Source organism: Hypanus sabinus, chromosome 5 (assembly GCF_030144855.1).
Source record: "Hypanus sabinus isolate sHypSab1 chromosome 5, sHypSab1.hap1, whole genome shotgun sequence".
Taxonomy (NCBI): Eukaryota; Metazoa; Chordata; class Chondrichthyes; order Myliobatiformes; family Dasyatidae; genus Hypanus; species Hypanus sabinus.
In genome coordinates, this window is record NC_082710.1 from 6395332 (window position 1) to 6410561 (window position 15230).

General features: G+C 41.5%; 1 protein-coding gene across 1 annotated transcript in view; it reads right to left on the reverse strand.

Moving 5' to 3' along the window:
* Positions 1-15230, reverse strand: part of adgrv1 (adhesion G protein-coupled receptor V1) — a 539532-nt gene that overhangs the window by 261426 nt on the left and 262876 nt on the right. The window contains exons 57-61 of the mRNA XM_059969328.1: positions 13515-13697; positions 10053-10232; positions 8066-8227; positions 2029-2149; positions 879-1002 (exon numbers count right to left, since the gene is read on the reverse strand). Coding sequence (XP_059825311.1) covers positions 879-1002; positions 2029-2149; positions 8066-8227; positions 10053-10232; positions 13515-13697 — 770 coding nt within the window. The remainder of the gene's footprint in view (positions 1-878; positions 1003-2028; positions 2150-8065; positions 8228-10052; positions 10233-13514; positions 13698-15230) is intronic.

Sequence of the window (15230 nt, forward strand, 5' to 3'; positions counted from 1 at the left end):
ATCTCATCAACTAAGAATGTAAAAGCTCTACTAAGTTTATGCTCAGAGAGATCGGCTCTGACTGGTCTCCTGGCGAGGACCAGTTTTAAATAAGTCTGTGTTACTTCGAACATCAACTCCGTGTGATTTTTCATTTTGCTTCTACAATGGCTTTTTGAATCTTGTGCCTCCAGCAATGCAGAGCTAACATCACTAAACAGTGTAAACTGAACCCCCATACAAATTGCCTTCATGTAATGAAAGAAGACACAACATGTTAATGAATACAATATCACACAGATTTAAAATACAAATTGATTCACGTATGTAAACCTTCATAAGCATTACCTTAATGTAATAAAAGGTAGAATTGACATGTTAATGAAAATAATTTCTGCTTTTAAGTTTTAACTTCTTTCATCAACGTTTGATAGCTCTGAGCCTGTACTCATTGGAGTTTAGAAGAACAAAGGAAATCTGTACATTGAAGGAACTAGACAGAATAGATTTGGAGAGATTATTTCCTTATAGTGGGAAGTCTAGGACCAGAGTGCGTTGATTCAGAATAGAGAGACATCCATTTATAACTGAGATGAGGAGGAATTGCTTTAGCCAGAGGGTGGTCAGTCTGTACAATTCATTCCCACAGACAGCCATGGAAGCCAAGTCATTGAGGTTGATAGGTTCTTAATTAGTCAGGGTCAAAGGTTATGGGGAGAAGGCAGGAGAATGGGATTGAGAAAGATACAAAAATCAGCCATGATGGAATGGTGGCCAACTGGCCGAATTCTGCACCTATGTCTCACGATCATTTAAAAACACACAATATCACACAAATTAATGCTTACATGTTAATGTTCAAAATTTGTGCAAATGGAGTTGAAATAAAGCCTACATACTTTACGAGGGTAGTCCCATTGTAATCACCGATTGGCTCTCCAATTAGAATGTGTCTGGTCGATTCAGCAATGGCAATTGTACCAGACGATGCATGATCGCCTAAAATAATGACTGTGGCACTTCCTGTGGAAGAGATATTCATTAGAACAAAAAAACAGAACAAACATAAATCCACATAAGCTTTTCTTCCTGCAGATAGATCGACTCTCTGGTGAGGTAGTGTTTAGGGCAGCAAGGTAGTGTAGTGGTTAGTACATCATTTTACTGCTCCATTAATCACCAATCGAGGTTCAACTCCCACTGCTCTCTCTGTTCTTCCCATGACCGTGAGGGTTTCCTCTGGGTGCTCCAGTTTCCTCCCACATTCCAAAGACATACAAGTTAAGGTTATAAACACAAGAGACTCTTCAAATACTGGAAATTCAGAGTAGCACACACACAAAATGCTGGAGGAACTCAGCTGGTTGGACTGCATCTATGAAGAGGAATCAACAGTCAAGGTTTTGGGCCAAGGCCTTCATCAGGACTGGAAAGGAAGGGGGAAGATGCCAGAATAAAAAGATGGGAAGGAGGACAAGCTAGAAGGTGATAGGTGAATCTAGGTGGGCTGGAAAGATGAAAGGCTGGAGAAGAAGAAATCTGATAGGGGAGGAGAGTGGACCATAGGAGAAAGGGAACAAGGAGCTATACCAGGGAGAGTTGATAGGCAAGTGAGGAGAAAATGTAGGAGAATAGAACAAGAGGGAAGGGGAAGGGAAAAGAAAAAAAGTTGTAGGAAGCAATGTTGCTACTGAAGGCATGGTGATACTTGTGGGCTGCCCAGCACTATCTTCACTGATTGATACCACTTCATCAGCTGTGACATGCTATGTTGCCGCTGGAGGCGTGGTGATATTTGCGGGCTGCCCAGCACTATCTTCACTGATTGATACAGGTTAGTAAGTCGTGACATGCTTTGTTGCCACCAGACACATGGTGATACTTGCCAGCTGCCACCAGCATATAATTGGACTGTGTTCATCACTGATGTAAACAGCATGGTTCACTATATTTTTCGATGTATATGTGACAAATAAAGTTAATTCCTCATTCTATTCTTTTACTTTTTGCAAAAAGTGTTGCATACATCAGTGAGTTGCTTGGGCTTACCATTTACAGGGGATATTTCTGCATTGTTTGATGCAGATATCAGCCGAATCACATATCGTTCATCTCCTTCCAAAAGATGATCTGGATAAATGCGTAAAACAAGTGTCTTTGTCGTCTCAGTCTAACATAACGAAAATAAAAGAGATTGCTAGTGTTCTGAGTCAAACAACATTTGAGTTCATATAATAATGCAACATCTAGGCATCTATTTTGATGAAACATGACAAATGTGTACAAAGTTTTAGATAATTACATGTTATGAACCTTGCCTTTGTCCTCAGGCAGAAAACACCAAGCAAAGACAAAGTGCATAACTAAGGCTAACCATGATCAAGGACACCCACCATCCCAGCCCATGCTCTCTTCTCACTGCTGCCACCACGAAGACTGTACAGGAGCCTCAGGACTCACACCACCAGGTTCAAGAACAGTAATTACCTCTCAACCATCATTGAACCAGAGAGGATAACTTCTCTCATCTACACTGTCCCATCACTGGACTATTCCCATAACCTATGGACTCACTTTCAAAGACTCTTCATCTCATGGTGTTGATAATTATTGAGCATTCATTCATTCATTCATTCATTCATTCATTTATTCTTTTTATATTTGCAAAGCTTGCTATGCATACAGTGGTTGGTTGTCCATCCTGTTGGAGGTGATCTTTCATTGATTCCATTGTGTTTCTTGTACTTACTGTGAATGCCCAAAAGAAAATGATCTCAGGTTTCTGAATGCTAACATATAAGTACTTTGATAATAAATTTATTTTGAACTTTGAACTTTTGAAGGCTCACAAAAAGGTGAATTGAATGAAGCATCTCTTGAATAGATATTACCCCGAAGAGGTTTGCAAATTATTTATAAACTCATTCATGCAAATAATAAATTATTTCTGCATTGCAGAGATCTTAAGAAGGGAAAAGACAATGGCTCAAAAATTGGCAACCATCATTAAAGACCCCCATCACACAGGACATGCCTTGTTCTCATTGCTTCCTTCAAGGAGACACAAGAGCCTAAAGACACATGCTCAATGTTTCAGGAACAGCTTCTTTCCCTCCGCCATCAGATTTCTGAATGGACAATGAATCCATGAACACTAACTTACTTCTTTTTTTGCTTTTTTCACTGCTTTTTCTAAACTTAATCTAATAGAATTTCTAGCTTTATTATTATGTATTTCAATATGCTGCCAGAAAACAACATATCTCATGACATATGCATTATATACATTCTGTGATACTAAATTGAACCATTGAAGCATATGCCAGGGATAGTAAACCTGGTTCTGATTCTGAAAGGAAGAACAACAAGGCGAAAAATGACTGCCAGTAGAGAAAAATATTAGAATGCAATTATTTCCCTCCGCACTATATACTTTGAACCAAGTGACAAAATATTAGGGACTTTTAAGAAGCTCTTAGATAGGCACGTAAACGCTAGAAAAATGGAGTGCTGTATAGGATGGAAAGGTTAGATTGATCTAAGAGTAGGTCCAAAGGTTGACACTTCATGACCATAAGGCATGTATTCTGCTGTAGTGTTCTATGTTCTAAACAAATTGATGAAGGTACAGCAATGGATGTTGTCTATGTGGATTATTAATAAGACATTTAACAAAGTTCCCTATCTTAGGTTCATCCAGTAGGTCATGAGTTATGGGATCCTTGGAAACTTTCTGTGTGGATTCAGAAAAGATTTACCCACAGAAGACAGAGGGCAGTTAAAGATGGAGAGTATTCTTCTGGAGGTCAGTGACCTGTGGTGTTCCATAGGGATCAGTTCTGGGACCCCTGCTCAGGGATTTTTATAAGGGACTTGGATGAGGAAGTGGAAGGGAGGGTTAGTAAGTTTGCAGATGACATGCAGATTGGTGGTTTCGTGGTTAGTGTAGAAGGTTGTAGAATACAATGGGATATAAACAGGGTGCAAAGCTGGGCTGAGAAGTGGCAGGTGGAGTTCAATCTGGAAACTATGAAGTGAAAGCTTTTTGAATTTGAAGCCAAAATGCAAGTTAATGGCAGGATTCTTAGCAACGTGGAGGAGCAGAGCAATCTTAGGAACAAGTCCATAAAGTGTCTCAAAGTAGCAAAGAAAATTGATAGGATGGTTAAGATGGTTAAGGTGGTATACAGTGTGCTCACCTTCATTAGTCAGTGGATTGAGTTCAAGAGCTGTGAAGAAACGTAATGGCTCTATAAAAACCTGTTTAGACCACACAGACAGAGTCATACAACTCCAGTCACCTCATTACAGGATAGGGAGGAGACTTAGCAAATGCTGTCAAGATTAGAGAACATGCTTTACAAGGAAAGGTTGAGTAAGCTAAGGCTTTTCTCTTTGGAGCAAAGGAGGATGACAGGCAACTTGATTCAGGTGTATACAATTATGGGAGGCAGAGATAGAGTAGACAACCAGCAACTTTTTCCTAGGGAGGCAATGTCCAATACAAGAGAACATCCATTTAAGGTGAGTGGAGGAAAGTTTAGGGGAAATATCAAAGGTACACTGTAGCATTTTTTTATACACAGAGAGTGGTGGTGTTTCGAACAAACTGCCAGCGTAATGGTGGAGGCCGGTACCACAGAGACATCAGAAGTCTCTTAGATAGGCACATGCATGTATTGAATTGAATTGACTTTATTTCTTACATCCTTCACATACATGAGGAGTAAAAAACTCTATGTGACGTCTCCGTCTAAATGTGCAATACACATCAGAGTAATTTATAATCATTTATAATAAATAGAACAGTCAATGCAACATAGAAATACACTCAAATCAGTGTGAGTGAATCAGTCTGATGGCCTGGTTGAAGAAGCTGTCCCAGAGCCTGTTGGTCCTGGCTTTTATGCTGCAGTACCATTTCCCGGATGGTAGCAGCTGGAATAGATTGTGGTTGGGGCGACTTGGGTTCCCAATGATCCTTCTGGCCCTTTTATCACACCTGTCTTTGTAAATGTACTGAATAGTGCGAAGTTCATAACTACAGATGCGCTGGGCTGTCCGCACCACTCCCACTCTCTGCAGAGTCAATAGACAATAGGTGCAGAAGTAGACCATTCGGCCCCTTGAGTCTGCACCGCCATTCTGAGATCATGGCTGATCATTCACTATCAATACCCAGTCCCTGCCTTGTCCCCATATCCCTTGTTTCCCCTATCCATCAGATATCTATCTAGCTCGTTCTTGAAAGCATCCAGAGAATTGGCTTCCACCATCTTCCGAGGCAGTGCATTCCACACCTCCACAACTCTCTGGGAGAAGAAGCTCTTCCTCAACTCTGTTTTAAATAACTGACCTCTTATTCTCAATCCATGCCCTCTGGTACTGGACTCTCCCAACATCTGGAACATATTTCCTGTCTCAATCCTATCAAATCCTTTAATTATCTTAAATGTTTCAATCAGATCCCCTCTCAATCTCCTCAATTCCAGCGTGTACAAGCCCAATCTCTCCAATCTCTCTGCATAAGACAGCCCTGCCATCCCAGGAATCAACCTAGTGAATCTACGCTGCACTTCCTCAATTGCCAGAATGTCCTTCCTTAAACCTGGAGACCAAAACTGTACACAATATTCCAGGTGTGGTCTCACCAGGGCTCTGTACAAATGCAAAAGGACATCCTTGCTCTTGTACTCAATTCCCCTTGTAACAAAGGCCAACATTCCACTTGCCCTCTTCACTGCCTGTTGCACTTGCTCATTCACCTTCATTGACTGGTGAACTAGGACTCCTAGGTCTCTTTGCATTTCCCCCTTACCTAACTCTACACCGTTCAGACAATACTCTGCCCTCTTGTTCCTGCTTCCAAAGTGGATAACTTCACATTTATTCACATTGAATGACATCTGCCAAGTATCTGCCCACTCACCCAGCCTATCTAAGTCTCCCTGTATTCTCCTAACGTCCTCTTCGCATGTCACACTGCCACCCAGTTTAGTATCGTCAGCAAACTTGCTGATATAGTTTTCAATGCCCTCATCTAAATCTTTGACATAAATCGTAAAGAGCTGTGGTCCCAATACAGAGCCCTGTGGTACCCCACTAGTCACCTCCAGCCAGTCCGAGAAACACCCATTCACTGCTACCCTTTGCTTTCTATCTGCCAGTTCCCATATCAGGCAGTGATGCAGCCAGTCAGGATGCTCTCAATTGTGCCCCTGTAGACAGTTCTTAGGATTTGGGGGCCCATACAAACTTAGCAAAAATGGAGGGAGAGAGGAAGAAACTATAGGCCAGTTAGTCTGACCTCTGTGGCTGGGAAGATGTTGGGAGTCACTTATGGTTTCAGGGTATTTGAAGGCACATGATAAAGTAGGTTGGTTTCCTCAAGGGAAAATCTTGCCCTGTCAAATCTGTTAGAATTCTTTGAAGAGATAACCAGCAGGATAGACAAAGGAAAATCCATTGATGTTGTGCACTTGGATTTTCAAAAGGCCTTTGACAAGGTGTCACACATGAGGCTGCTTAACTAGTTATGAGCCTATGGCACTGCAAGAAAGATACTAGCATTGATAAAGCAATGGCTGATTGACAGGAGGCAAAGAATTGGAATAAAGGGAGCCTTTTCCGGCTGGCTGATGGGGTCTGTGTTGGGACCGATACTTTTTTTGTTATATGTCAAAGATTTGGATGACGGAATTGATGGCGGTTTTGTTGCGAAATTTGCAGACAATACAAAGATAGGTGGGGGGCAGGTAGTTTTGAGGAAGTAGAGAGGCTACAGAGGATTTAGGAGAGATTAGGAGAAATTAGGAGAATGCGCAAAGAAATGCCAGATGGAGTACAATATCAAGAAATGTACAAACATACACTTTGGTAGAAGAAATGAAAGGGTTGACTGTTTTCTAAATGGAGTGAAAATACAAAAAAAACTGAACATTGAGGAGTGACCTAACTGAAATCTATCAAATGGTGGAAGGCCTTAATAGAGCGGATCTGGAGAGTATGTTTCCTGTGGCGGGAGAGACTATGACCAAACACTCAGCCTCAGAACAGAGGCTGTCTTTTAGAATGGATATGAGGAGGAATTTCTTTAGCCAGAGGGTGGTAAATTTGTGGAATCCGTCGCCACAGCAGCTATGTAAGTCTTCATGTATATTTAAGGCAGAGGTTGATGAATTATATGGTTATATGGTTAATTCTTGATTGGTCAGGGCATGAAGTAGGCAGGAGATTGGGGCTGAGAGGAAAAATGGATCAGCCATGATGAAATGGCAGAGCAAATTCAATGGGCCAAATGGCCTAATTCTGCTCCTATATCTTATGGTCTTATGGTCTAACAGTGCATTGAAGCAATGCAAGGTAAAATGATGACAGAATTACGCCACAGTAGCATAGCGGTTAGTGCGACACTATTATAACACAGGGTGTTGGAGTCAGAGTTCAATTCCAACATCATCCGTAAGGAGTCTGTACACTGTCCCCATGGAAAGTGTGGCGTTTCCTCTGGTTCCTTACCACAGTCCAAAAACGTACCAGTTGGTAGGTTAATTGGTAAGTTGTCCCATGATTAGGCTAGGGTTAAATCAGGGGTTGCTAGCGGCATGGCTCAAAGAGCCAGAAGGGATTATTCTATGCTTTATCTCAATAAAATAAATAAAATAAAGTGTTACAGTTAGAGAAGGTAGGCAATAAAGTCGAAGATCATAATGAGATAGAATGGTCAAGAGTCCATTCTAATCACAGTAGATATTCACATAATTATTTCAGTTTTTTCTTTTATAGGATTAGTTTTATAAGTTTTAAATTCTTGCCACTATATACTCTCATCATTTCCTTGTCAATTTGCTCCGTGTGCTCCTGTTTCCTCCCACAGTCCGAATACATACTCGTTAGTAGGTTAATTGATTACATGGGTGTAATTGGCCAGCATGGGCTTTTTACACTGGATGGCCGTTACTGTGCTTTGGCTCCAAATAAAATAAAATTAAAAATGCCCGCTGGGTCAATGGAGTTAGCACAGTAAGTAGTAAAATACTACAGTAATATGCAGATTTTACCCACTTGTTTCTATTACTATTCCTACCTGACTGAATGTCAAAGTTCCAGAAAGGGGTGTGAGATCATCGACGGCAGCATCGTCCACCTGCCAAACAATTTGAACTGAGCCGTGACCTTCCTTTCGACGGACAGTAAAGGACACCAAGCCAGCTGGATCATCCAATGTCGATGGTTCCTCAACTGCTACCTAAAAGAAAAAAGTTGTGTATCAGTAACCCTTAAGTTCTTAACACCTAAAACCTGACCAGTGTATGACCTGACAACAGACAGTCAATACAGATCTGATCTGAACTTGAATTCTTAAAACTTGTTCCCATATCTGATCTAATCATTGTCAGAAATATTACAATCTCAAATATGCTGCTGTGCTAGAGGAACTCAGCTATGGAAATGAACAACAGTTGACTGTTTGGGCCAAGACAATTCATCAGGATTGGAAAGGAAAGGGCAAGAAGAAAAATATAAGAAGATGTGGAGAGGGGATGGAGTGCAAGCTGGGAGGTGATAGGTGAGACCAGGTGAAGAGGAAGGTGGGTGAGTGGGAGCGTGCAATGCAGTTACGTCCTCCACATGAAATACGTGGGTTTCCTCCGGGTGCTCTTGTTTCCTCCCACAGTCCAAAGATCTACCGGTTGGTAGGTTAATTGGTCATTGTAAGTTGTCCTGTGATTAGGCTAGTGTTGAAATGAGGATTGCTGGGGCCATGTGGTTTGAAGGGCCAGAACAGCTATTTAAATGCTGTATCTCTAAATAAGTAAATGTACTGTACTGCTGTTACACCAACAGCACCCCCGTGAACACCACACAGGACAAAGGCTTAGGTGCAAAAGAATGCCATATTGCATAAAGTCACATGAGCATCTAAGTGTGTAAAATGATCAACATTCTTCAGTTACTAATGTATGTATTTCCTGGAACTTCTATCATCATGATATGAGGAACCGCTCTAGAAACACTATTGCAGCTCAAGGTGACTGCCTATTACATCTTCTCAAAGGCAATTTACCAGGAGCACTTAAGATGAAGGTCCCAACACATTGTTGAGGATCCCTACCACCCATCCCACAATCTCTTTGACCCACCACCATCAGGGAGGAGGTCCAGGAGCATCAGGACTAGGACTGCCAGACTAGGTAACAGGTTCTTCCCTCAGGCTGCGAGACTAATGAATATACAGCCACCACTGATGTCTTGTCACGAGGACAGCAAGCTGTTTACTGTTTACCTGTGTTGTGCATTACATACAATTTGAATGATATTTTATTAACATTTGTGGTAATATTTGGTTTTATGTACCTTGTACAATATATGTTTTGTGGGTGCACTGTGATTTGGTTTTATACCTGGAGGGGTGCATGGGGCACCCAGGGAGGGGTAACACCCCGATGAAGGGGCTGATTGTGTCCATTCCAAGGCAGCTCACTCATCATTGGACCCCACTGGACACTCAGCTCTCATCTGTGGCTCTAAATAGCTATTTGCATGTGACAGTGGCCATATCCCAGTACACTGCTTTGACAGATGGGCTAAACCAGTGGAGGGTTAACCAGTGGAGCCTCATACCCTGATGAACTATGGAAATGCCTGTCGCAGCAGGCAATGTCAGCTCCAGCAGACTGGGTGAATGAAATCCAACGGGCCATTAGGGCATGACGAGAGCATGGCAGAAGACATCATGGTGATCCACTGCAACTGAGGAAGATCCCAGTTTGTGATGCTTGTTCGACCCACTGGACCTGGACTTCTGAGGTCAAGTAGGTGGAACTGCCCCAGTGCAATGGCTTTTCCACATTGGACAAGACTGACAGCCACCATTTATGTAGAGTCAGATGCCAATAAACTTGAACTTGAAATTAAAAGGTATTAATGATGAGGCATAAATGCTGGCTGTAAGAGATATTGATATTCCATAAATTATAAGTAATTTGCATTAATGTTTCAGTCTCCATATCATTGACAAATCTTATAACTAAAATTAAACATGACTGAGAAGGAAGGAAAAGATTGCTTACGTAACGTTCCACAAACCCAAACACTCCCACAGGGGAGTCGTTGTTGGGAATGTTGACGGTAATAATGTTGTCATCTCCTATTGTGGCACCTCCCGTCACTTCCGTTAGTACAACACAGAATGTCTCCAGAAATTCGGTCAGATTATCATCCACTATGATGATTTCTAGAATTGCAGAATGCTTCAAACAAAATGTTAAAATTGTGTTAGAAAGTTTTTGGTTTGGTTATTTGCAAATACCGATGTTTGAGACCCCATGCTTCTTCATCAGTACTGTGCACCTCACTATGTTATGGAGTGATTGTTTCCAAGATCTTATTGAAACGTATAAAATTCTAAAGGGATTGGACAGGCTAAATGCAGGAAGATTGTTTCCAATGTTGGGGAAGTCCAGAACGAGGGGTCACAGTTTAAGGATAAAGGGGAAGCCTTTTAGGACTGAGATGAGGAAAAACTTCTTCACACAGAGAGTGGTGAATCTGTGGAATTCTCTGCCACAGGAAACAGTTGAAGCCGGTTTATTGGCTATATTTAAGAGGAAGTTAGATATGGCCCTTGTGGCTAAAGGGATCAGGGCGTATGGCGAGAAAGCAGGTACAGGGTTCTGAGCTGGATGATCAGCCATGATCATACTGAATGGTGGTGCAGGCTCGAAGGGCTGAATAGCCTACTCCTGCACCTATTTTCTATGTTTCTGTGTTTCTATTTTAAGATTACCATTCTCATTTGGAGATTTTGGTAAATTGAGGAGAACGAGAGGTGATTTGATAAATGTGAAAATATACTTTACTTGTAGTAACAAAATGGCTCATTAGCAGACCTGCTTTAGGCTCGATCTTCCCAACAACGTTCATGCACCATCAATCTATAGGACATGACACCCAGGGACTTGGGCTATATTATATTTTTTGTGTAATTATATGTTTTCTGCCATCTTATATGCTTTGTATCGGCCTCTTGCTGTGTATGACAGTTTGATACTCTGTTTTTGCACCTTGACCCTGGTGGAAAACTTGCTGTTTCATTTGACTGTGTTCATGGGTATTCATATATAGTTAAATAAGAATTAAACTTGAACTTGTTTAGTTCTAGAACACTGAATATAGAACATACACCCTTACAGCAAAATACAACCACTATGGTCCAAAATGCTGCACCAACCTTTTAACCTATTCTAACATCAATTGAACCATTTTACCAATCTAACTAATTTTACTTTCATCCATGTGCCTATCAAAGAGTCTCTTAAATGTCCCTAATGTATCTGTCTCACCACCACCCCAGCAGCTGGTCAGTACTCTCTGTGTAAAAACAAAGCCTACTTCTGACATCCCTCCATACCTTCCTGAAAGTTATGCCCCCTTGTATAAATTTTGTATTTATGTTTCTTTGCCAAATAAATTCCATGTCAGCAAATTTTTATTCTGATCTCTTTTTAAATAAAAAATTATGAACTGTTTACTTCTAGAACAGCTACTTCCTTTCAACCGTTCAGCTTCTGAACCATCTGACACAATCCTAATCACTGTAAATTAGTAACACCATGACCATTTTGACAACTTTACAATAAAGTTATAAAATGTTTGCCTTTTTTTGAGTAACAAGAGGAAACTGAAGCAATGCACAAAAGTTGCTGGAGAACTCAGCGGGTCAGGCAGCATCAATGGTGGGAAGAGTTACAACCCAAAACATCACTTGTCCATTTCCCTCCATAGATGCACTGAGTTCATCGGGCGTTTTGTGTATTACTTTGTTTCTTTCTGTTCTAATTGTGTTCTTTCTTGTAAAAATGTGTCTAATTTCTGTTTAATTCTGTTTTTATTGTGAATGCTGCTTGTATGATGCTATGTGTCTGTGATGCTGCCACAAGGGATTTCTTCATTGCAGCCGCGAATATATGAACTTGTCTATTTCTTTTCCTTAAGCCCCATCACCCCTGGCTGGGGCATTGGCTACCAGCAGTAGCTCACCAGAGACCTCTGTCCTTGTGTCCTTGGCCAGTCTTTCAACTTGTCTCCAGGTACAGTCTGTCTCCTTGGAGTCTCCTTCCTTTCTCAGTTATGAGGTCTTTGGAGCTTCTAGAGGCATTTCTGTAGCACTGGGGTTTTATGGGACTGGGTTGCTAGCCCCATACCCAACCCTCCTCCTTTCGCAGCTGGGCTTCGGACCATCCATGGTGAAGTATATGTACTTGCGCATCTGACGATAGATGCACAGCAGCACACTGCTATTACAGTACTAGTGATTGAGGTTCCACGGGGGTTTCCTCTGGGTGCTCTGGTTTCTTCCCACATTCCGAAGACATACAGTTGGTATTGTGGGCATGCTATATGGCAATGGATATGTGACGACACTTGCAGACTGGCCAGCATGATCCTCACCAATTTGATTTGACACAAATGACACATTTCACTGAATGTTTTGATGTACATGTGACAAATAAAGCTAATCTTTACCTTTAAACTGAACTTTGGCTTTGAATTTCGTAAAGGTGAATTTCCATTACCCGAAACAACATAAGCCTGGAGTACGTGGTACTGCAATTATCTCAATGAATATTAAATAAATACAGTGGATTCCGATTAATTGGGCCATCGGTTAATCAGAGTAGCAGTTTATTTGGGCCAACTCTTAAAGAACAAATGCCAATCAACATAGCCAGGATTCTCTTCATTTCTCTGGCATACAATGCTGCTTAATTGGGACAAGAGATGGTTTCTGAACAGTTTTTAACTAGCGTCAGCCGCGTGCACTTGTGTCGCCGATATGCCCGACACCATACTTAGAGTGAACAATTTTTAAGTAGCATCAGATACACGTGCTTCAACAAGCAGTGAGTTTTGTCACTGATGTTTGGTGAGTTATAAGCTGTCAGACAATTCAGAACTGCTTTGCTCACTGCAGGTGCCAGAAACAACCAGGAGTGAAAATAAAAGAATTTCACTGCTTCAACAAGTTGGGCTGACGAAGAATTTGAAGGTATCAACAATTATCTTGAACGCCGCAATGAAAGTGAAGAATTGGAGGATACAATTGTCAATAGCATTGTATGAAGGCAGTCCATTATCTGCACTAGGTGTCTGCACTGATTTTGTTCATTTACAGTCAATCAAAAGAGTTTGGCACTGTTTGCTGAATTCTACTGTTAGTAATGACTGGGAACCAATACACTGTTTTATAGAACTGTAGTAGCATTGATAGTGTCCTAATTTATTCTGTATTTACTCAGTTAAACAACAGTCTGTCTTTTTTAGACCTTTTTAGCTATTTCCATTAAACTTCAGCTAATTGGAGAAGCCAGATTGTACTGATCCCGATGTGTCCCAATGAACCGGAGTCTACAGTGTTTAACAAAAGTAGACATATGGGATTAGGATGAAAGAGTGAAAGGGAAATACAACACAGACCAATTGGGCCAAAGATCTTGCCACTTCCATTTCAGGCCACATGAAGTAAAGCTTACCATTCCTTCGGCAAAAGTGAGAGTCCCATTGGACGGTGTAAAATCTGACAAGCTGGCACTTCTGGGCAGAGCTTCCCAAAGCACAGTTACTTCTCCAAATCTGCCAGCACTACGGACTACTGGCAATTTCAGCAGGTTTCCTGGAGGGGCCATCTCATACGCGACAACTGCATCGGTTTCATTCTGCCAATATTTAACAGATATTGTATAGTATTATTAATCACTTTACCATAAACTGACCAAGTTAATTTATTTTAATTTTAGATAGAGATATAGTGTGAAATAGAACCTTCCGATCCTTCAAGCCACGCTGCTCAACAACCACTGATTTAACCCCAACCTGATCAGGGGACAATTTACAGCCAATTAACCTACTAACTGATATGCCTTCGGACTGTGGGAAGAAACTGGAGCACCCAGAGGAAACCCACAAGGTCACAGGGGAGATGTACAAGCTCCACATTGGAATTGAACTCTGAACTCCGATGTCCAGAGCTGTAACAGTGTCGCACTAACTGCTCCTGCGGGATCCATGAACTATTGTATGATGTTTGTACGAGCATGTTCTGCATCAATTTTCAAGCTGCAGTATTCACGACTCTATACTGTTGCCACTTAAGATTAAGCAGGTGCTGGAAATCCAAAGCAGCACACACAAAATGCTGGAGAAACTCTGCAGATCAGGCAGCATCTAAGGAAATGAATAAACAGTCAACGTTTCGAGCTGAGACCCTCCTTCAGGATAGACTTTGGAGATGTTGGAAATCTTCAGCAACATACACAAAATGCTGTAGGAACTTGTCAAGTCAGGCAGCATGTATGGAAGGAATAAACAGTCAGTGGTTTGAGATGAATAAAGGGTCCTGGCAATGGGATCTCAGCCCCAAACATCGGCTGTTTATTCCTCTCCACAGATGCTGCCTGACCTGCTGAGTTCTTCCAACATTTTGTGTGTGAATTTCATCTAAGAAACACGAGATTTAAGATTACTTAATGTACACAAGTTTAAAAGAGAACAAAATAATTTTTACTCTGGTTCTGATGCAACAAAAAATACCCCACAAAAGTTAAAGGACATAACAATAAAAAACACAATAATTCAGATTCAGATTCAGTTTATTGTCATTTAGAAACCACAAATGCAATGCAGTTAAAAAATGAGACAACGTTCCCCCAGAATGATATCACAAAAGCATATGACAAAACAGACTACGCTAAAAAATCCACATAACGTTTGGCAATCCCCAATCCAGAGTCCAGGGAGGCTGTTGCGTATTAATATCCCGCTACTGTCTAGTGTGTTCCCCGGAAAGGAGCTCCAAATCCACCAGACAAACAAGACCAAAAACTAAAGCTACAAGACCTGCACAAAACCACATAATTACAACATGTAGTTACAACAGTGCAAACAATAGCATAATTGATAAAAAAAAAACCAGACTGTGGGCACAGAAAAAATAGTCCAAGATGTTAAAGGACCATAAGTTCAAAAGAAATCACCACAGTTTCCACAAGACCCCAGGGTCCTGACAGACTCGCCATCCCACGCCGGCGGCAGAAGGGAATACCCCCACTATGGACTTCAAGGCGCCGCCCGACTCAGCCTCGCAGACGCAGCACACAATGGAAGCTCCGTCGAAACCAGCCTCGCAGACACAGCACACACCGAGAGCGACCTGAGTCCGTCGAAAGGACTCTGAGTCCGTCGAACCTCCG